Below are 22529 nucleotides of genomic sequence, written 5' to 3'. Positions count from 1 at the left end.
ATAAGATATTGTATTTTTCCACTGTTGTTAAGAAATATATTCCTTCTTAATTATCTTAATTAGTGTTAATGATGCTTAATTAGTTTGCAGAAAGCCAGAAACTATTTTTTTTAATTTAAATGAAAGAAAACTGAAAACAGGAAGAGGAAGGTGTTTGGTGGTCAAAAAAGTCAGTACGCGATGAACAATGGAGATACAGAGACAGAGACGTCCTTCAGCGACTTGCTGAATCATTCTTTTTAAAGTTAAATGAAACTTCTTTATTGGATTTGGCTTCACACTTTAACTTGACATTAAAGCAACAAAGCTTTGAAACTAAACAAAACAAAATCTCAAGAGATATGCAAGCAGAGAAAGATGGGGAGTGGATGCGCTAAACAAGGAGGTTGTCCTAGCGATTACTTCGCCGTTGTCATAGCTGTTATCTGCTTCTTCGTGTATGCCTCTCTCTCTTCTTCTTTCGGTTTTCCAGCTCTTAGTTCTGAAGATCTGTTTTCTTTTTTTTGTTCGTTTACTGACTTTACTTGTTAACTGTTTATCAATTCTCTTGCAACTGTTTGATGTTATGTCTCTCTGGATTTACTTTGTTATAGTATGTCCCAAAGGATCTACCTTTCGCTTCTCTTTTCAACTTGATTTTGAAGTTCGAAAAGATCATTTAATGGCGATTTTAGTGAAATCTTTATCTTGAATGTATATCTGATGGATTTTTTTTGTTTTTAATTAAATCAGGCTTTTATCTCGATCGGTGTTACCATGTTTGATACACAAGGCTCCTCGTACTAACAGTAGCAGTTTCTGGATCCCTGTCATTCAAGTCTTCTCCAGCTTCAACCTCCTCTTCTCCATTGTGGTTAGTCAACTTGATGATGATGATGGATTATTCTCTAGTATGAAACTGACTCTTGTTTTTTTTTTTTTTTTTTTTCAGATGTCAGTTAATCTGCTTCAGTTCAAGTCGCAACATTGGCAGCGCTATTGCTATCTTTGGGCAGGTTCTTGTTCTGAAACCAGATCTCACATCATCGTGTCTTTTGTACAATTGTGATTAATGTAATGTTTGGTTTCAGTGTGGGTGGAAGGACCACTTGGATTCGGTTTGCTCATGAGCTGCCGTATCACTCAGGCCTTTCAACTCTACTTCATATTCGTCAAGTAAGGATATTATACTTAAAACATGATCTGTGGTGTTTCTTGCTATTTAGTTTTATGTTTGTTTGTAATGTAGGAAACGTCTACCACCTGTAAAGTCATACGTCTTTCTCCCCCTTGTTTTGTTGCCATGGATCTTTGGAGCTGCAAGTAAACGCCTCTCTTTGCAACTTTATTGTTCTCTACTTTGCAAAAGTTATTGGTTATAATGCTTTGGTTTTGGTTTTTTAGTAATCCATGCAAGAAAGCCTCTCAGCAATGAATGCCACTTGGGTCTTCAATGGACTTTCCCAGTTGCAGGCCTCCATGCTCTTTACGTCCTTGCTTTAGTTGCATTCACAAGAGCCGTCCGTCACGTGGAGTTTCGTTTTGACGAGCTTAAAGATCTCTGGAAAGGGATTCTCGTCTCAGCTCTTTCAGTTGTTATATGGGTGACAGCGTTTGTGTTGAATGAGATTCTCACAGAAATCTCTTGGCTTCAAGTCGCTTCAAGATTTGTGCTTCTAGTCACGGTATGAAGCTCTAACCAAGACTCTCTGCTTGTCATCAGTTGAAAAAGTATTTGTTTTGTTTTACAGGGTGGGGTTCTTGTGGTTGTCTTCTTCTCCATCTCGAGCAACCAACCTCTTCTCTCGCAAATCAGCCTTAAGAAGAAAGACAACTTTGAGTTTCAAAGAATGAGTTTAGCTCTAGGGATACCTGATAGCGGTTTGTTGTTTCGAAAGGAGGAGTTTCGACCTGTTGATCCTAATGAGCCGCTTGATAAGCTTCTTCTCAATAAAAGATTTCGCCAATCTCTTATGGAGTTTGCGGATAGGTACTACTGTGTTTGATGTCTTTACCTTTCATTGTTCATCCCCTGCTTTAGACGTTTTGATATGAAGTTGTGATCTTGTTAGCTGCTACGCTGGAGAAACGTTGCATTTCTATGAGGAAGTGTATGAACATGGTAAAATACCTGAAGGTGATTCGATAAGGAGAATCTACATGGCTCGACATATCATGGAGAAGTTCATCGTCGCAGGTTTAGTATCTAACATCCATCTTCTTTCTTCATGAACCGGTTTTAAGTGTTGCTCTTTAAAACGCAGGAGGGGAAATGGAAGTGAACGTATCACATAGAACCAGGCAAGAGATCTTAACCACTCAAGATCTAACTCACCCTGATCTCTTCAAGAACGCATTAAACGAAGTGATGCAATTGATCAAGATGGTAAGATATCATCTCTTTTTCACTCTCTTTCGCCTTCAAAAAGCTTTTTCTCTTGGTTCTCATTGTCTTTGATGATGATATTTGAAGAACTTGTTGAGAGATTACTGGTCATCTATCTACTTCATCAAGTTCAAGGAAGAAGAAAGCTGCGATAAGGAAGGATGGAGTTTCTCTCCTCCAAGGATAAGTTCAGTTCAAGGCTCTGATGATCCTTTCTATCAAGAACATTTGTCAAAGAGTCCCCCCACTTCCAGGTGCACTAGTCCCGGTTAAGGAATCTTAACCAGAACCTAAACTGCCTTTTTAAACATACCGTATTTTGATGTTTATAGCAATTTTTTTGTCCATAAACCACGTCTTCAACATATTTACAACATCTTATAGCAACCGGTACTTGAACCACGTCTTCAACATACATGATGTTTATAGCAATCTAGTCAAATATATAATCTCTCCTTTCACATTTATTGTACATGTCTGTTTCTCTCACTCTTGTTATATAATATATACCAGACTGAAAGAGAATGTCCGGTTCATGTTTTGATTTGGTTTGAATGTTTGTACCGGGATAAAATTATGGAAACTTACTAATTAATGTCTGGAAAAACTACCAAATTTACTGCATTTTTGTCTCTAAATATCAGTAGGAAAAAGGTACAAATGACTCACTTTGTCAAATAAAAGTATCTAAAAAATAGGATGTATGATATTGATGATGATGATGTTTGCATCACACCTTCGGACATCCCATACCACATTTGTTTCACGTGGCACTAACATCTTAACACGTTCACTTACACATTCAGAACCCAACCCAGAAAAATAAGTTTTTTCATAAGAGGGAGAATTCAACCTTACTCTAAAAGAGTAAAAGTTTAAAACGATAAGGTGGGAAGCGGATCAAATATCTTCCCACTTAGGCATGTATATGAGATTATCTCATTTGATTGTATCAAAACTGGTTTCGGTAAATAAAACACACGACATTTATTTATAGGTAAAGAGTCTTGTCAACGCAAAAAAAAAGTTTTTAACTATGGTTTGAGATGATAAGTAGTTCCTATATAAGGTAATAGTTAATTGTTATGGTGGCTCTTTCTAAATTTTAATGATTCTCATCTGATAGAATATGAAAATTATTTCCCAAAGAAGTTCTTTCTGTGTGTGTGCCGGCTAGTGGCTACAACAAGGTTTTGGTCAAATACTCAAATATATGTGGCAATTATTGAGTCTCGTCGATTGCAACCCTTGATGATGTTCTTGTCAAGATAGTTTATAGGAGTAATATCGAATGGAATCTTTATCAGTTTACGTTTCACCTAACTAGTTAATTGAATAGTTGTTAAATAATATATAATTATTTACTTACTTTTTTTTTTTGCATTCTAAAACAAACACCCAAAAACTTAATATTTCGAGAATACAAAAACATTGCTAGCTTAATAATATATGAACGCATCCTAATGCTTTAATAAAATTTCTACAACATATATTTGTTATATTTAAGAAGTTATGGGAACTGAGGTGTTGCTTTTAAATGATGATATTAAAAAAATCAGTAATTGTACTTTCAAAACATTTTTGTTGAACTTCATAAACAAAAATTTGTTTTTAGATGAAAACTCAATTGATATAGTAGTTTAATTTTATCGGTTAATCATCTTTAAGATTCATATTTAAATAGATTTTTAGTTTATATATGGTTCCAAATGAGTTTATATATAATTCAAATTATAAAGTTATAAGTGAATAAATTTAAAATTTATCCCTTTATTATTAAAGTCATTTTCAGAACAAGACGCTTTGTATAAATTCTTATGATAATGGCACTCTGTACATGTTGGGAAAGTTTTTGCACAGTTGAAGAAAGTTCATTACCAAGCTTTTATTATTATTATTATTTTTTTTTTTTGTAACTTACCAAGCTTTTATTATTGGTCCGAGTATTATAAGGTTCCAAATCACTCTTATTATTATTACCAAACATTTATTCAAAGTTCACATATAAAATCATCATGATTCATGAACATCAAATAAAACCAACAGGAACAAATCACTACTTTTCCTACAATGTTCTGTTTTGATTATTATCTTTACTTGGAAAAGACGATATAAAATGCAGATGGGAATATTCTTGTCGATGAAGCCATAACTGGCACTTTATATTGTAATTTGCCAGGTTGGCATTGCTTCCAAGCATATATATGCATCTTCTTATCAACTTCTGTTTAGTTTATAAAGATACAACAAACAAAAGCTAACACATTTTCAAACACCACTAAAACACCAGTTATATTCATTGTCAATTTCATTAACTAGTCATGAAACTCAAACTATAAGCTTGATTCAAGAAATTAATTTCGTTCTTTTCATCAAAGAGAATCAGAGAAAAGGACAAGGAATTTTTTTTTTTTTTTGAGGATGTCATGTAATATAGTGGATAACCATGTCAGGACTTATGATACTAACAATTAATTAATAACTAGGTGATAACCATTTTGTTCTCAACTATTAAAACAATAATAAAGATCCGTTGGATGAGGATAACTTGTTCGACCACTCAACCCCTATTTTGGATGCACACGTATATTATGTATACATGCATTCATATACACCCCATGATGTTATCCATCACAACTATACGTATATGTGCACATACACACACATAAGAGTATCACAATTTATCAGAAAAAAATGTTGTAACAGAGAGAGAGAGAGAGAGATCTAAATTGCTTTATAAAACCGCATAAAGAGACACCACATCTTTCTTTCCTCTTCATTCAATTTGCTTTCCTCAACGCAAAAGTTGCAGACTTTCCGTTATTGTGATCGTCAATTCTCCAGAAAAAAACATTCTCCGATCGTTCGTTTTTCTTTACCCTGATCAGACAACAAAACCAAACAAAAGAAAGCCACTTCTGCTGTCTGAATAATTCTGAGGTTTGATTCTTGTCGAATTGATGATGAAAATGGTTTGTTGCAGATGGGTAGTCATAAAGTTCGCTCCTTTTTATTTCTTAACATGTAAATTAATCACAACTTCCTTGAATCTGAGTAAATGATCAAATATCTATCTCTCTGATGTGTTTTTGTTCTGTTAATTAATTAAGATCGGTTTGGTTTTTCTGGGTTTGTGTGTTGATTTTGTTGGGCTAAAGGTCAAAAATTGAGTTTCCGTGTGCAGAGGAGAAGGAGAAGTCCTTTGCGTGTGACAAATAGTTTTCTTTTAATCTTCTTCCGTATCTGATCCATCTTTCATTCTTATAGAATAATCCTCTTTTACTACACTTCTCTTCCAAGTTTCCTTCTTTCTTTCATTCTTGACCTGGTCTGATTTGATTGATTCTTCACAGATTCTTTCTCTGTTCTTGATTAGAAGAAACAAGAAAAGAAGTAAACTTTCCTTGTAATAATATAACCCATAAAGTTGCTTCCTTTGTACTATTTTGCAGGTGTCGTCTTGTCTTAATTCTTGATTTGTAGATAAATCTGTGTTGTCCAAAGATGGATGCTACATCGAGTGGAACTCCAGGGCTACAGTATCATAACATACCGGAGCAACCTGCTTCTCCTCCTGTGAAGAGGCAAAAACGCCAATGCTTTGGAGACTCAACTACTCCTGGAGAGTTTCCTTTAGCAGCTAACCCTTCCATTGTCCTTCACGTTCTCACTGAATGTAGATTGGATCCTCGTGACCTCGCCAATCTTGAGGTTCTCTTTTTCGATTAAAACTCTTAACCTTTCACTAAAATTTCAAGAATTTGATATTTTCTTGCTGTTATTGCTGTTGGTGGTTTTAGGCAACGTGTTCGTTCTTTAGCCAGCCAGCGAACTTTGCACCGGACTGTAGCTTATCGCTATCCGAGCTCGCTGCTCTCGACATGTGTAACAAAAGGGTGATTTTCAAACCGATGAATGAAGAAGAACGTGAAGAAATGAAGCGTAGATGCGGAGGGTCATGGAAACTTGTACTTAGGTTCTTGCTGGCTGGTGAAGCGTGTTGTAGAAGAGAGAAGTCTCAAGCTGTTGCTGGTCCTGGTCACAGCATTGCAGTCACTTCGAAAGGAGAAGTTTATACTTTCGGTTATAATAACTCTGGACAGCTAGGTCATGGCCATACCGATGAAGAAGCTCGCATTTTGCCCATCAGGTATACATCATTGAGTGTTAGTGTTACAACCAAAGAGAACCTGAAGATGGTTTCACCGAGAATTGTTATAATAACCGTGTGTTGTGTGCAGATCATTACAGGGCATCCGAATCATCCAAGCAGCAGCTGGTGCTGGCCGGACAATGCTAATAAGCGACAGTGGAAACGTTTACTCCTGTGGGAAAGACTCCTTCGGTGAAGCTGAGTACGGAGGGCAAGGTTCTAAAGAGGTCACAACTCCTCAGCTTGTAACATCTTTAAAAAACATATTCGTTGTGCAAGCGGCTATTGGAAACTTCTTTACTGCTGTTCTCTCACGAGAAGGAAAGGTCTATACATTCTCCTGGGGAAACGATGGTAGACTCGGACACCAAACCGAGGCTAATGATGTCGAGCCTCGTCCTTTGTTAGGGGCGCTTGAGAATGTACCCGTTGTGCAGATTGCTGCTGGCTATTGCTACCTTCTTGCCTTGGCTTGTCTACCAAACGGCAGCATGTGAGTTTCTTCTTATACACTGTTGTCGGTTAATTATTTAATTTAGACCGGTTCTGATGTAATACGATGTTTATTTTAGGTCGGTTTACTCGGTTGGTTGTGGTTTGGGAGGCAAGCTTGGTCACGGGTCAAAGACTGATGAGAAGTTCCCTCGGGTTATAGAGCAGTTTCAGGCGTTGAACATTCAACCTAGGGTAGTTGCAGCTGGTGCGTGGCATGCGGCGGTGGTAGGTCAAGACGGAAGAGTGTGTACTTGGGGTTGGGGAAGGTACGGTTGCTTAGGACACGGTAACGAGGAGTGTGAATCAGTCCCTAAGGTCGTTGAAGGGCTAAGTCATGTCAAGGCGGTTCATGTCGCAACGGGAGACTACACTACTTTTGTTGTCTCGGAAGATGGAGATGTTTACTCGTTTGGTTGTGGCGAATCCGCTAGTCTCGGTCACCATATAGCCGCTGATGAACAGGTTAGCACTTGTTTCTTTTAAACTTGCGTTGCAAGGTATCTGACTCTTTATGTTTTGGTTTGGGTTTTGTTATTAGGGTAATAGAAATGGGAATGTGTTGAGTCCAGCGGTAGTAACATCGCTGAAGCAAGTGAAGGAGAAGATGGTTCAGATTAGTCTAACGAATTCTATATACTGGAACGCTCATACGTTTGCGCTCTCGGAGTCAGGGAAGCTATTCGCGTTTGGTGCGGGTGATAAGGGTCAGCTTGGAGCAGAGCTTGGTCGTGACCAGACAGAAAGGTGTGTTCCTGAAAAAGTAAATATCGATCTCAGTTAGAGGTTTGTTGGCAGATCAGACAAAAAGGCAGGGAAATTGCGGTTTACTATGTTATGGGGTCACTTTGGAAGGGTTTGTACAAAAGGGGGAAACATAAGTTAAGGAACTTGTCTTAACATTTCATTGTATAGGGTCTTACATTATTCTAATTGTTCATGGGTCATGTTTTAGGTTGATAATTGTCGAATAATTTCAATTAGTCCATTTATTGTAAGGTTCAGATTCTATTTCATTTGTATAAAAAGACTCAAGGTTTACCAAAGTTTCCGTGCAGTTCACGCCATATCACTGTGTTTACTGTTTAGGGTAGAGGGAAATAAGGAAAGCATACAAAAATAGTCAGATAATCTAGGCTTAACAAGAGCCCTACAAATTTGTACTTGATACTTTTATTATTTTACATGATCACCTTATTACTCTTTTCATTTGACAACGTTGCTTTTTATACTTTTCAGATAAATTAAAACTAAAAAAAATATCTAAGATAAATTTTTAGGCTAAACTCAAGTTTAATTATATTCATTAACTGAGACAGGAGAGGGAGAGGGGCGAAACTAAAATTAGGAGTAGAAGATACGCCGTTAAATATTTTTTTGGCAAACCTCAAATTTCGCATTTTGATTAACAACAATGTATAAACAAAGATCCTTCACTACACAATTTTAAAAAATAATTCACAAGTAAATAAAGAAAATAACCATAAAACATTTGGAAAAAAAGAGTCTTTTGGGATAATTAACTAATTTAACTAACAAAATGGCGCGCCTTCACGTAGCTCTGCTCCTCCTCCTCCTCTTTGTCGCCGTGGTTGTCTCAGCTGTTGATAAGCCCTCGACGATCACCTCTGGAGCCCCCGCAACAGCTCCGACCAATGTAGCTACAGCTGCTACTCCCGGAGCAGTCGCAGGATCTATGGGAAGCGATTCTTCGAACGCAAACTATCCGCCACCTCAACCACCTTCCGGAAACGACGCTACCGCCACGGTTGGATTCGCTTATTTTGTAGCTGCTGCGATGGTTGGATCGTTCTTCTTTTTACGAGATTTGATTTGATGCGTGAATTTTAAGAAATTGTTGACATTTTTATTGAATGTAGTTTGTAATGTTTTTATCTTGTAGATGTAATATAGCATTTTGCTTGTCCCTTTCATGGATACAGAGATCATGACAAAAATGAAACCTTATGTGATACGTATCTATGTTTTATATAGTTTTATAATCTGTATCACAAATCCAGTATCTGCATGTACCCAAAAACGATAGAACCGATTTTGACATTCAGAAAATGTTTGAAAGAGGTGAAAGTAGAACCGTCATCTATAAATCTTTGTAAATTTGGGTTAGTGATATTCGAGGATAATTAAAAGGAAAAAAATCTTAAAAAAATGATTTACGATGATGTAGTTAGATATAAATTTTCATAAAATAAGTAGAATTATTAGTTGTAAAATCATTCATATAGTGTTTTTAATATTACAGTAAAAAAATAGTGTTTGAAAAAAAAATGTAAAGAAAAAGCAACTTTCTCATTGGTTGTTAGATATGGGCCGGGTGAGAGAAGCTTGGCCCATACATGTCTCAAAAAGCGCGTGTCCATCACATCCTCTGAAACAAGACGCGCGTGGATGTATGAATATTTTCACAATTACTCTGTTAGCCGATAAGAGTAATTTGCAGAGAAGCGTAGCGGCAATGAAGGTCCAACGGTCAACCATTTTCGCAGTCAACGCGAAATCAAACCTCCATCACTTCCACTCCTCTCAGGTTAAAGTTCGGTTTTTTATTCACTTCCGAGAATACCCATTTTGCAATTGCAACTATATTGTCAATAGGCTGAGCTCGAGTCCGTGTCGAAGTTACTCGATAGGAAGTGGGGATTACAGAGTCCCGCAGCTCCAATTCATCAGATCAGCGTTTCTTCTACTCAAGGAATCGGCAAGCTCTCCTTCTTGAACAACACTCGTCCACGTCTCGGAGACGAAGTCTCCAAAAAAAGATCGTCTTTTTACATTCTGAGAGACGATCTTTTGCATCCTCTTGTCAATGGTAACAAAGCTAGAAAGCTTGATGCTTTGCTACCGCTTCTTCAGGATCATAAAGTCACCGACTTGGTGAGAATTTAGTTATCCTTTCTCAGTTGGGTCCTTTGAAAAAAAAATGCTTAGAGATTTTTGTTTGAATGTTAGGTTACGTGTGGAGGTTGTCAAAGCGCACACACAGCTGCTGTTGGTAAAAAAAAGTCAGAACCTTCTTATTGAGAGAACTAAACATGTTTATGTTTTGAATATCAGTTCTTTCTATGTTGTTACAGCTGTTTCTTGTGCTGAGAGAGGTGTGAGATCACATCTGCTACTGCGTGGAGAGCAGCCTGAGGTTTTGACTGGTTATAACCTCGTTTCAACTATGTATGGAAACGTTGAGTATGTTCCGAGATCGAAGTATGCGAATAGAGAGGAGATGCTGAGAACTCACGCTGATCTTGTCGCTGGGGAAGACGGTTCTGTGTTATGGGTTAAAGATCTTGAGGCTATGGATGGTTTTTCGAGTTCAGAAGCTGCTTCTTCTAGAAAGGTTTTGATCGTTAATGAAGGCGCAGGAGATGCTCTTGCGTTACTCGGTAAGCATCAGACTTTGGTTATAGATTAGTGTTATCGTTGACAAGGGCTTTGTGTCGCTGTGCAGGTATGTTTCGGTTAGTGAAGTATTTGTCAGAAGATCATTTACTTGGGAAGAAGAGTCGTGTCAAGTTTGTAGTTGATGCTGGTACGGGAACATCTGCTGTGGGGTTAGGAGTTGCAGCTATGTCTTTGGGGTTAGGTTTTGTTCACAAAGACTTTTTGTGTGTCTGTTTCTTTTCCCGCTCATGTTACACTTCTTCTTCTCAGGCTTCCCTGGGAGATCAACGCAGTGATGTTAGCTGATACGCTCCAAAACTACAAGAGACATGAAGCTCGCTTGTTAGAAGAGTTTACCAGGCAGTTTCTTCCCTCTATCGTTTGCAGCAGCTTGGATACGATCAAATGGGTAGAACGTCAACGCCCAAGAAAGTATGATTCTTTTCTCTATTGAAGATATACTATAAGTGATCTTTTCGGTTTATATTTCCTTTTGTTCTTGCAGGTTTGGGAAGGTCTTGGAAGGAGAAGTGGAGATGTGTCGGAAGATTGCCCAAGAGACGGGTGTTTTAGTGGATCCCATGTATACTTTAGCTGCTTGGGAGACGGCAACAGAGCTTGTGGAGGACGAGGAATCGAGCATTGTAGTGATGCTTCACACTGGAGGCACTCTTGGGATGTTTGGTCTTGCTCAAAGATATAAATCTTTCTTCACTAACTCGAACGATTAGGCTGTTGTAGGCATACCATTCCCAAGACAGACTTCCATAAATCTAAGATTTGGTTTGGTTTTACCAAAATTTTAACCGAACCTAACCGAAACCATTTTGGCTCGTTTGGTTTTATGGCAATTCTATTCAGGTTAGAGTCTAGTTCGGTTCGATCATATCTTACATTTATTTTTATTTTTATTTTTTTTGTACTAAATACATATATTAAATTTGATAAAAATAAATTTATATTTTAAGTTTGTGCCGTACGTAAAAAGGCAAATCGTAGCTTATTACAAATAGATTCAAATTATGTATATTAAAAAGAGAAATTCCATTAGATAGTCATTTTTAGTTTATTTTCACAAAAATAAATTTCAGGGAAGAAAATGATCGAAACAAGTGTTATTAAAGGATAAATATGTAATTATACTCAAGAGTTAATTAATCTAGATTTAGGGAAATTAAAGTTAAAGGATGGAGTTTAGGGATTCAAATTTAAAAAAATTAAAAATTAAAAATTAAAATTTTCAAAACAAAAAGGTGCTATTTTAGTCATTTTATTTTTTGAGTGTTGTTTTTGTGACAATAACTTAAAAAGTCTATTTGAGAGAATTGCCTTAAAAAAATCATGTATTCCTTATGTTCCTAAATGTAGGATGTTTCAAAAAAAAAACATTGATGTTCAGGAACAGAGGAGTATATACCAGTGTATTATTTCTTAGAAACATAATAGTCCACTTACTAACTAAAATGAGAATTAAAAATGATCACATATTGTAAATTTAAAATAACAACAGGGTTGGATTTTTTTTTTTTTACTATAGGGTTTTGTGGGTTTGGTTTTGAATTTCAGTTTGGATAAATCAATTTCGTTTATTGTAAAACTAAAAGTAAACTATAACCGAGTTTTTGGTTCAATTCCGAAATAAATATATACATGTCGATTAACAATGATAAAGTAAGAAGATTTAGAATTATGGAAAGAAAGAAAACAATCAAAGAATAGTGATGCCTAAAAGAGATTCCATAGCAATGTCACAAAACGATTTTTCTTATATTTTGACCATAACTTGGTTTGAGTCTTTGACATTGTACGGTTGCCAAGAAGAATCATATTTGTACAACAAATAAGAAAAATAAACTGAAGCAAACGTGGTAAGCAAGAAGTTGTATTACTTTAGTAATTTTTTTACCTGGTAATATAAACGAAGGACAAGAATCAAGATTATGGTTTTGGTCGTTGGTTTGAGGAGTCTTCTTCTCGAACCGAGATTTTCATGCACGTGTGTTTGGTCACTACTTCGTGTTTAACAACACTTTCTTCACCATACCAATATCCGCATAAAACAAACATTTTTTCTTTTTTGAAAAAAGGCTTTCTAACATAAAACAAAAATTATTTGTTAAAACACACAAAATGATTGCTTTTAAATCCTTGATCATCTATCATTAAACCTTTTTGTTTTATTATAATAAGCAATATGCATTTTAGTTTTATGTCTTGTGAATAAATGTGTAATGTAACCCATAATCGCTAAACGTACCCTCAAAGACTTAAAAGAGTTACATATGCTACTTATCACAAATATCGATTGGCTTTTTTTTTGGTCAAACAAATATCGATAAGCTATCTTCAATTTGTTTGATGAGTGTGTGTGTTTGTAGAATTGCCATTTAAGACTATTTGCTAAAATTATGTAACAAAGGTTACGACTCTAGCTAACTATTGCCGTTCTCAAATGTTCTACAGATTAGAAGTTGTAAATAACTTACATATATATCAAAAAAGAAAAAATGGTCCATGATTTATTTTTTACGTTGGTTTTTCCTTCACTGCAAGTTTTTCTATTCACAGTTTCAAATTTTTTTTTTTAAAAACAATTCACAAAGGATTAACCCAGGTACTCAGTATTCCTGCCTCGTAAACCAAGAACCCAAGCCTACAAAAAGTGAGTAGGGATACTAAGGTAACTTCAGCAAAATGATATAATCCATTTATTTAAAACACAACAGTCATTTTCGAGAAACATAAATGCGCTTATAAATTGGAAAGACATAAAGAAATAAAACAAAATAAACATTTGTTCTCTTCCACTGTCTTGTCTAATGTCTGTAGAGTAAAGAGATAGAGCCGACGTTACAGTATCTCTCTCTCTCTCACACGATCAAGAAAACTTTCACGTTCACCGGTGAAAACTATTACTCCCGTAAGAAAATAATTAAAGACCTATTCAAATGGAAAATTTTAGAGCTTTTCCTCTCGCCGGGAATCTAGACCCTCGAGCTCAAGAGTTCGTACCACTAAACCCTATGTCTTCACGTTTTCACTTTCCGTACACTTCTCTCCCGCCGCCGCCGCTGCCTCCACCTCCTCCGTCGTACGGACTATCTCCATCGGATCCAAGAATGTTCACGTTCTTTAATATCCCACCACATCCGATGATGTTTCCTCCTGCTCCTCATCCTCCACCTCCACCACCACCACCACCTCGTCCCTGGTTTAACGGTTTTTCAGCTGTTCAACGGCCATCTCCGCCGTCGAACTCGCCGACGCGATCACTTTCTCTGATCTACGTACCGCGTGACGTCACCGAGTCTACGGTGAGACGTGACTTGGAGGTGTTCGGCGACGTGCGTGGCGTGCAGATGGAGAGAATCTCGGAAGGAGTCGTGACCGTCCATTTCTACGATCTCCGTGACGCGAAAAGAGCTGTTCGAGAGTTTTGCGGTAGACACATGCAACACCAAGAAAGGCTCGGTAGCAGCAGTGGAGGTGGAAGCGTTTGGAGGTCACCTTCTTCATCGGCGCGTGGGTTTGTTTCTGGTAGACCAGTGTGGGCCCACTTTGTAGTTCCGGATACAAACGCCGTACCCGGTGGTTGTAACCAAGGAACGTTGGTGATATTTAACCTAGACCCCGAAGTCTCTTCCACTGCTCTCAGACAGATTTTCCAAGTTTACGGTATATGTTTTTTTAGTTATGTTTCTATGTCTTAGATTTTTTAGTTTTGTTTCCTCGATTTGTGGATATGTCAGGAGTTAAAACATTTTACAAAGACTGAAACATTTTCACTTACATTATTATAATCTTGCCATTTACTAGCTTTTGATTTTTTTTTAATGTAGACCATGTAAGACAGTTTGGTTATACGGAAGCACTTTATAATATTGTGAATTTTTGTCTCCAGGTTCGATCAAAGAGTTGAGAGAGACACCATACAAGAAACATCAAAGATTCATCGAGTTTTACGATGTAAGAGATGCAGTGAATGCGTTTGACCGAATGAATGGTGAAGAAATTTATGGGAAGCAAGTTGTGATCGAATTTAGCCGACCAGGTGGGCTTAAGAACAAGTTCACGCCATTTAGGCAACCGCAGTTACCGTTTCAGCCGCGACCAGTTTTATTGACTCCTCCTTTGAAGCAGTCTGTTATTCTGACCAATAGTAAAAGCAAGAGTGTGAGCCCTAATAATGGAGTGGATGTTGTTGAAGCTTCTATGCGTTCGTTGTGTGACATCGATGATGAAGCAGAACCTGAAACAAAGAGCAAGAACGTGGCTAAGTTGGGGAGGAAAAAGCAGATGAAGAGCATGGAACTAAGTCAGTTTCTTATCAGTGAAGAAACAATGAATGATCCAAGTTGCAGAGATCCACGTACCACTTTGATGATAAAGAACATACCAAACAAGTACAGGTTCGGCTTTATAATCTAATTATTCGTATTTTAAATTTTATAGATTTAAAGTTGGACGATTTTCCAAATTTTAGGACGGCTAAAGATTTTAGATCTTTCTAATCCCTTATCTATACTAATAAAATGGACCTTTTGAAGCTCCATAGAGCGTCCACATCAGCAAAAAAACTTCTCCCGAAAGATGACACGTGGCATAAAATATAGTTTTACATTTTAATATTACCAATTTTCAAAAATTATAAATAATATGTAAACATACAGCATAAAAATAGAAAAACTATATTAAAAATATGTAAGATTACCATCTTTCACTTAAAAAAAGACGGCTTATCTTCATAATGTAATAATACCGTTTTATAAAAAAAAACAAAAAACATTATATATAATTTTGAAAATAATAAATATATGTAAAAATACAACATAAAAAATGGAAATACTACATTAAACATATGTAAGATTACCATTTTACATTTTTATTTAAAAAAATAATATGTAAACATACAACATAAAAATGGAAAAACTACATTAAACATATGTAAGATTACCATTTTTCACTAAAGAAAAGACGGTTTATCTCCATAATGTAACATTACTATTTTGTAAAAAAAAACATTATATATATAATTTAGAAAATAATAAATAATATGTAAACATACAACATAAAAAATGGAAATACTACATTAAGCATATGTAAGATTACCATTTTACATTTAAAAATAACAATAATATGTAAACATACAACATAAAAAAAATGGAAAAACTACATTAAACATATGTAAGATTACAATTTTCACTAAAAAAAATGGCTTATCTTCATAATGTAACATTACCATTTTATATAAAAAAGAAAAAAACATAAATATAACTATTTGACTATTTGTCCAAGTTGTTCTATTAAACATTGCCGTTTTACATTAAAAATGGAAAAATACATTAAGATTTAAACATCTATCTTAAAATATAAAATATCGATATTAACTAAATATAAAGTATAAGAAAGAGAAATACTCAATATATAGAAAAATAAATAATAAGTAAATATTATAAATATATAAATATACGAATAATATATACAATAATAAGTAAATGCACAATTTTTAAAAAAATGGAAAGAGTACATTAAATATTAAACATCTATCTTAAAATGTAAAATATAGATATTAAGTAAATATAAAGTATAAGAAAAAGAAATACACAACTTAAAAACAATGGAAAAAGTATATTAAGATTTAAACATCTATCTTAAAATGTAAAATATAGATATTACCCAAATAGAAAGTATAAGAAAAAGAAATACACAATTTAAAAAAATGGAAAAAGTACATTAGTATTTAAATATCTATCTTAAAATGTAAATCTATCTTAAAATATAAAATTATTAGTAAATAGAAAGTATAAGAAATAGAAATACACAATATAAAGAAAAATAAATCATAAGTAAATATATAATATAAGTAAATACCCAATTTAAAAAATGGAAAATTACATTAAGATTTAAAAATATATCTTAAAATTTAAAATATAGATATTACGTAAATAGAAAGTATCACAAATGGAAATATACAATTTAAAAAAAAAGGAAAACGTACATTAGGATTTAAACATCTATCTTAAAATTTAAAATAGAGATATTAAGTAAATAAAAAGTCATGAAATGGAAATAAACATTAAGCATTAAATATATAATATATGAATTATCTATATAATAATAAGTAAATACACAACTTTTTTAAAAGAATGGAAAAAGTTCATTAAGCATTAAACATCTATCTTAAAATGTAAAATATATAATATAAGTAAATACACAATTTGAAAAAATGGAAAAAGTACATTAAGATTTAAATATATATTTTAAAATATAAAATATAGATATTACGTAAAAAACATATAAGAAATGGAAATAAACATTTTAAAAAATAGAAAAAATACATTAAGATTTAAGCATCTATCTTAAAATGTACATCTATCTTAAAATGGTAGTAAATTATATAAAAATGGAAATACCACATTAAACAAAAAAAAATGTATAGTTTTACATCAAGAAAGTTCCTATAAAACTCATTATTCCATCAACATCAACCTCACACTATCAAGGAAAGCTTCAAATCACTCGAGCAAAAAAATGGTTCCACCATCAACTCTTGCCGTCCCAAAAACCTTTAATGACCTTGAAAGTGATTTCTTATAACAACAAACTTTTTATTAGGTGGATTCATTGTTGGAAAACCCGCAACTTCCAAAAGCCAAACTTATTCATGAGAATTGAATTGCTTTTCATAGACTCAAAAGTATTCTTACAAATTTAAAGTAATCTAATCTATAATTATATTGTTAACATTCATTTAAGCGTTTATCCCGAAACACTTCCTTCCTCGCCGAATCAGGTATTGGTTCATGTTGGTTTAGTATTGTTTTTGGTTTATTAACTGGTTTAGGATGATCATATTGTAAATATAATTTAAGTTGGTTTAGCATATATTATGCTTAAAATAAATTAAATTAAATAATTGTAATATTAAGCTTAAAATATAATTTTAGAGAGTTTTCAAATATAGTTTACAGAACATTATAGGTGATGAATTCGTTTATTACTTAAAACTAAGTTTTTTAAAAAAACATACAGAGATATAAATATCAATAATGGATTGGTGAGTATAACGTGAAGACAAAAATATAAATATTTGATTTTCAAGATAAGAAATTCAGCTTTTATTCAGTTACTCAATATATAATATCTTAAATTATTTTTTTAAAAATATACATAATTTATATATATAGATTAATCTTCCAAACTTAAACTATTATATTATATATGAATAATGTTTTTAAATAAAAATAATTTCTGATTTAAAAAAAAATAAAAACAACAAATGGTTATTTTCAAATAATGGATGTAATTTACATTATACTATCATTTAACAAGTATTATATACGTTTTGATATATCATTATTTTCTATTTCCAGAAAACAATAAATTGTTAAACATCAATATCATCAATATACGAACATCACAAATTCAAACATCACAAAAAATATTTACATAAACAATATTCAAAAGAATAGTTATATACTTAATATTTGAAAATCAAAGATATTTTTGCTAAAATTGTACTTACCTGGCCAAGGAGATCGACCATCTTTTTACGGATCAATCGATTGTTGAGCATGTGGTCGATCCAAAAATACTCTGCAGTTTAATTAAATATCTAAAACATTTATTCCAACACTCAACATATAGTTTTGCTAAATATGATAACTAGATAGCCAACAAAATTAAAAAAAAATTTAAATAGTAAAAAATATGTTAATTTAACGTGTTAAAATTCAAAAACAAATTTTAATTATGACATGCATCTTAACATTTATATAAATATATATCATAACCTAAATATAAATGATTTAACAGCTTAAATTAGAAAAAAATAAAAAATCTCGGGCGTAGCCCGGGTTAATCCCTAGTATATTAAAAGATAAGCATTGCAATAAATGCATTCACACTATAATATACACGTAGCAGCTTCACAATGATTTGATAATAAATATGCTAACGCGTTCACACTAAATTCATAAATGTGTTCACACTACGTATTTTGCGTTTTTTAATATAAAACTCATATAATGGTTCCAATAAAACTCTTGATTTTTCGGTTCAAATAAAAATAGATAAAGAATCAAAAACCAAACTATATATATATTATTTTTATTGTTTATGGATAAAGTTGAGCACAAAATATTCATAAATTTTGATTTGATTCGTTATCCGTTTTGATTTGAACCAAAAAATCTGGATATCCGAAACTCTACGAAACAAATCAAATACTAAAATACAATATAAAAAAAAAAGCAATTCACAAATACCAATATTTTTAGGAACATATATCTAACTCGATCTGTTATATGCATATATATACATATATGTAAAGAATTATATATATACATTATATATATTATACTTTATATCAGTTTTACAATATTTTTTATGATTTAAATTTATTATATTAGGTACTAGAATTTAAAAAGTTAAATAATGTTTTATTTTTGTAATAAAATGTTATTATTAAAATTTTCAATTATTTTTAAAATTTTATTTTATTTACGGATCAAATCGGATATTCTTTAAAATTCTAAAACATTTCGCATATCCGAGTCACCGAATATCTAGGTGGCTAAAGATCGAATCGACATGAATGCTTCCAAATACCCAGATATTCGATCTGTGTCCACCCCTACTTAAAGATACAATTTTATTTTATTTATATGAAAAAGTTGACTAATGTCAAGGCCTTTTTTATTTTAAACTAATTTTAATTTTATCTTTCATGTATTATTCTGAACAAAAATGTTATTTAATATTAATTAACTATATCTTTATATATTTGTCAATTATTTTTATATACTTTTTACATACACATACATGTGCACCTTGATGTGAGCATATTGTAACTAAGTATTCACCGCAACTGAAGTATCTAATTTTTTTGAAAGTTGAAATATTTTTTTTTAATGCTTCTTTCACTACCGACCAAATTGTAGTGAAATGATTTGTCTTAATAATTTTTTTTTTCAAACTATTTATCTGTTTAGAAACTATAATATGAAACTATTGGTTCGACATGACGACTGTTTAAAATTCATAACATGAAAATAAACCAATAATATTAATTTTTAGTTTTACCGGAAAAAACCAAAAAATCAAACATTTTAACTGAATAAACTAAAATAAATATTAATTTAAAATAATAGTTATATTTTAGAACATTAAACATCAAAAAAAAAAACTTAAAACCAAACTAATATCCAGATAAAACAGATTTAATGTCTTTTTATTAAAAATAACGAAACTAATAATTACATCCCGCGCAAGGCGCGGATTATTACCTAGTCTTTTTATTAAAATATTCACATGGATTCGTGTGTTAAGATGCTGTTTATATATATTTAAAGATTTATATTCTAGATAAAATGCTCTTACGCTATGTTCCATCAATTCAAGCTTTTAATTATCTTCGTGTTTGATATTACAATTAGTCGGCTAACGTTTTTCCTGGATGCTCTTATATTTCAGATTCCTATAGGTTTTGTTTATATGAGATTCCAATTTAATTTTATAGTTAGTGTTTTTTGGTTTTGTATAGTCAAAAGCTGCTGTTGAATATGCTGGATAATCACTGCATTCACATCAACGAAGCTATCACCGAGGAGGAGAGGGACGAACACAAAGCTCATCATGATCAGCCAATTTCTTCTTATGATTTCGTGTATCTCCCGATGGATTTCAAGTAATCAAACACCGGGCTTTATTGACTATATAGTATTACTACTATTACATATAACTAAAATCATAACTCCTTTTTTTTGGCTTTGATATTAGCAACAAGTGCAATGTTGGTTATGGATTTGTGAACATGACATCTCCGGAGGCAGCTTGGAGGCTTTACAAGGCGTTTCATCTCCAGCGTTGGGAGATTTTTAATTCGCATAAGATTTGCCAAATCACATATGCGAGAGTTCAGGTAGACATAGACATTAGTGTTTTGAAATCGCTTACCAAAGTATAAGCTAAAATTTTTAATGTCTATGATAATTGGGTGTCACAATATGATTATTTTGTTACTTTTTTCGTCCAAAAACAGGGTTTGGAGGATCTAAAGGAACACTTCAGGAGCTCAAAGTTTCCGTGCGAGGCCGAACTGTACCTTCCGGTGGTTTTTTCGCCTCCACGAGACGGGAAGCAGTTAACGGAACCTGTTTCTATCAACATAAACGACTGCACCGGGCTCAATAATATTCATCATCTCGAGCCTATTGACGGTCCAGATCACTCTGTGGGTGGATCATGTTGCGGTAGTGACAATGATAACAGTCAGGAAGATGGATTATCCGCAATAACATAGATGGTGGACGGAGTTTCACGGTGGTAGGAGCGACATCTTTCTAGAAGTTGTTTGTAATGTAAACCATAAATATATGAAGTGTAATTAGACAAATCATGTTGTTTATGTTTTATGCGTGTTATGTTGTCTCATTCTAAATTATATTTTCGACGCGATTTACTTATCAAGCAAAGTTCTGAAAAGTGATAGTTTGGGTGAATGTCTGAATGAGCAAAGTAACAATGAATTCCAACTTGTTATTTTTCTAAAACTTTTTGCATGCGGAATCGTCTATATTTTGTAGTCATATTTTCTCTCTTGGATAGTGTGATGTAGGATGGCATAATATGACTAAATTTTATTAAATTTAAGAATTGCATCAAATGATGTCATCCAAGCTAATAATAACAATTACAACATGTTGTTTTCAAACACTCTAATTTTTTGTTTGGTTACAACTGAGAATATGTCCATAACACAACCTATTTGTTGATATTTATTTTATAAAATGAATTCATGGTTATATATCAAATGATGTTAAACTTCATAAGCCTATTGTTTCTTGTAGGACAAATGATTAAGAAATTAATAATATTATGTCATTAAAATTCATTATTATTAAATGATAAGGTGGAAAATGGGTGGTAAACTAGAAATGGTTGACCTAGGGTTAGAATCCCTTTTCAGGCAAAGATACCAGTCTTTGTTCTAGCGTTTATAGCTGTCTTATTCAGTGACCTGCTGAAAGGGACAGCAGATAACTCTGTGCTAGTGATGATCACAATCTGTATTTCCCTCTGGTTCGTGGGGTTTCGACACGTGGTGATATCTTCACCGTTCGTATTATTCATGGCAGAGTTGATAGGGATCGTTGACTACAACTTGTAAGTTGTAACCTTCTGATGTATATTTGCTAGTTTTTATTTTATTTTAAAGCCTTTTTAGAGTGACGAAAAAGAACAATGCTATCCAAAATTTTAGATTTATTGGGTCTGTAAATTTTTTTAAAATCCATCCACTTAGAATTGAAGATCATTTTAACTTCTCTGTGTGTTTGGTTGGTACAAATGTTATACCAAATCCAACTACACAAATTCATTTATTTTCTGGAAAAAAACACAAAAGGATGTTCCAAAAAAGACTAGCCAAGGTCAACCAGGATTGAGGACTTTGACATGGCCTTGTCGTTTAAACATATGTTAACAATCTAATGATATAAATTGAAATTCAAGGTCATAAGAGATATTTCCAGTGGATTTCACAATTACAAAGAAAAATCTATCAATCATAAGTAAAATTTTAATTTAAGAAAATATATTTTTGTTTGTAATCCATGTTCACCTAATGAATTGTCTTTTTTTTTCATTTCTGCTCTCTCAAATGCACTAGTAATATGATAAAGGCGGCCCACAAGAAAATCCAAATTGAATATAATCCTTTTAACAATATGGGCCTATAATGATAAGGCCCATTAACGACATTACCCTAATCTCTCTCTCTCTCTCGCTATAAGAGCAAGATCCTCTATGAACCCTAATCTTTCAAGTCCTAGTCATGGCGCCTTCTTCCTCTTTCAATAATTTTATTTGGGTTTTTATTTTTGTGGTAATTGAGAATCACTCGCTCGCTTTCGAAAGGCGTTGCGCTCTTCGTGTTGGGAAGCGTACATTCAAAACCCTTCAATTCGATCGATAGGGATGTGTTATTCGGATTCGTTCGAATTAACAAACCTCGATTCCGTTGGCTTATATTCCAAATTCGCCATCGATTTATCGTTTTGAGAAATTTCGAATTTTAAATTATTTAATTTTTGGAAATTGATTGGGTTTGGGGATAAG

At 33.3% G+C, this 22529-nt stretch overlaps 4 protein-coding genes across 7 annotated transcripts; all 4 read left to right on the top strand.

The window, feature by feature from the left end:
• Positions 1-357: 357 nt before the first annotated feature.
• Positions 358-2638, top strand: LOC106349429 (regulator of G-protein signaling 1-like). Its single transcript, NM_001315965.1, is given in 10 exon segments — positions 358-437; positions 733-853; positions 932-995; positions 1071-1155; positions 1229-1302; positions 1384-1664; positions 1731-1969; positions 2052-2176; positions 2244-2365; positions 2453-2638. Coding segments are annotated over 10 exon segments (1377 nt in total).
• Positions 2639-4880: 2242 nt separating this feature from the next.
• On the top strand, positions 4881-8056 carry LOC106349430 (ultraviolet-B receptor UVR8). 2 transcript variants are annotated; one of them, XM_013789387.3, is made up of 6 exons: positions 4881-5305; positions 5818-6076; positions 6166-6515; positions 6607-7011; positions 7091-7475; positions 7552-8056. In XM_013789387.3, exons 2-6 carry the CDS (start codon positions 5870-5872, stop codon positions 7792-7794), a joined length of 1590 nt encoding a protein of 529 aa, XP_013644841.2. In that variant the 5' UTR covers positions 4881-5305; positions 5818-5869; the 3' UTR covers positions 7795-8056. The 2 variants fall into 2 exon arrangements, with proteins under 2 accessions (XP_013644841.2, XP_048637166.1); XM_048781209.1 differs by having other exon boundaries at positions 5003-5337.
• Positions 8057-9425: 1369 nt separating this feature from the next.
• On the top strand, positions 9426-11379 carry LOC106349432 (D-cysteine desulfhydrase 2, mitochondrial). Of its 3 annotated transcripts, none has more exons than XM_048781208.1 (7): positions 9426-9558; positions 9627-9905; positions 9981-10033; positions 10106-10411; positions 10477-10606; positions 10680-10841; positions 10915-11379. In XM_048781208.1, the coding sequence occupies exons 2-7, from the start codon at positions 9838-9840 to the stop codon at positions 11138-11140; spliced, it is 945 nt and encodes a 314-aa protein (XP_048637165.1). In that variant the 5' UTR covers positions 9426-9558; positions 9627-9837; the 3' UTR covers positions 11141-11379. The 3 variants fall into 3 exon arrangements, with proteins under 3 accessions (XP_048637165.1, XP_013644845.2, XP_013644846.2); XM_013789391.3 differs by having other exon boundaries at positions 9432-9558; positions 10086-10411; XM_013789392.3 differs by having other exon boundaries at positions 9465-9558; positions 9981-10023.
• Positions 11380-13254: 1875 nt separating this feature from the next.
• Positions 13255-20843, top strand: LOC106407067 (protein terminal ear1 homolog). The gene is made up of 5 exons (XM_048781207.1): positions 13255-14084; positions 14311-14818; positions 19954-20097; positions 20190-20331; positions 20452-20843. Exons 1-5 carry the CDS (start codon positions 13358-13360, stop codon positions 20710-20712), a joined length of 1782 nt encoding a protein of 593 aa, XP_048637164.1. The 5' UTR covers positions 13255-13357; the 3' UTR covers positions 20713-20843.
• The last annotated feature ends 1686 nt before the right edge of the window (positions 20844-22529 follow it).

Source organism: Brassica napus, chromosome A6 (assembly GCF_020379485.1).
Source record: "Brassica napus cultivar Da-Ae chromosome A6, Da-Ae, whole genome shotgun sequence".
Lineage (NCBI taxonomy): Eukaryota > Viridiplantae > Streptophyta > Magnoliopsida > Brassicales > Brassicaceae > Brassica > Brassica napus.
This window is presented reverse-complemented; position numbering and strand designations above follow the sequence as displayed.

Coding starts and splice junctions, on each gene's coding strand:
- LOC106349430 (XM_013789387.3), top strand. CDS start 5,870: ATGGATGCTACATCGAGTGGAACTCCAGGGCTACAGTATCATAACATA. Junction 6,516..6,606: donor GCTCGCATTTTGCCCATCAG/GTATACATCATT, acceptor TGTTGTGTGCAG/ATCATTACAGGGCATCCGAA. Junction 7,012..7,090: donor TGTCTACCAAACGGCAGCAT/GTGAGTTTCTTC, acceptor TGTTTATTTTAG/GTCGGTTTACTCGGTTGGTT.
- LOC106349432 (XM_013789391.3), top strand. CDS start 9,487: ATGAAGGTCCAACGGTCAACCATTTTCGCAGTCAACGCGAAATCAAAC. Junction 9,906..9,980: donor ATCATAAAGTCACCGACTTG/GTGAGAATTTAG, acceptor TTTGAATGTTAG/GTTACGTGTGGAGGTTGTCA. Junction 10,607..10,679: donor GTTGCAGCTATGTCTTTGGG/GTTAGGTTTTGT, acceptor TCTTCTTCTCAG/GCTTCCCTGGGAGATCAACG.
- LOC106407067 (XM_048781207.1), top strand. CDS start 13,358: ATGGAAAATTTTAGAGCTTTTCCTCTCGCCGGGAATCTAGACCCTCGA. Junction 14,819..19,953: donor AACATACCAAACAAGTACAG/GTTCGGCTTTAT, acceptor GGTTTTGTATAG/TCAAAAGCTGCTGTTGAATA. Junction 20,332..20,451: donor TCACATATGCGAGAGTTCAG/GTAGACATAGAC, acceptor GTCCAAAAACAG/GGTTTGGAGGATCTAAAGGA.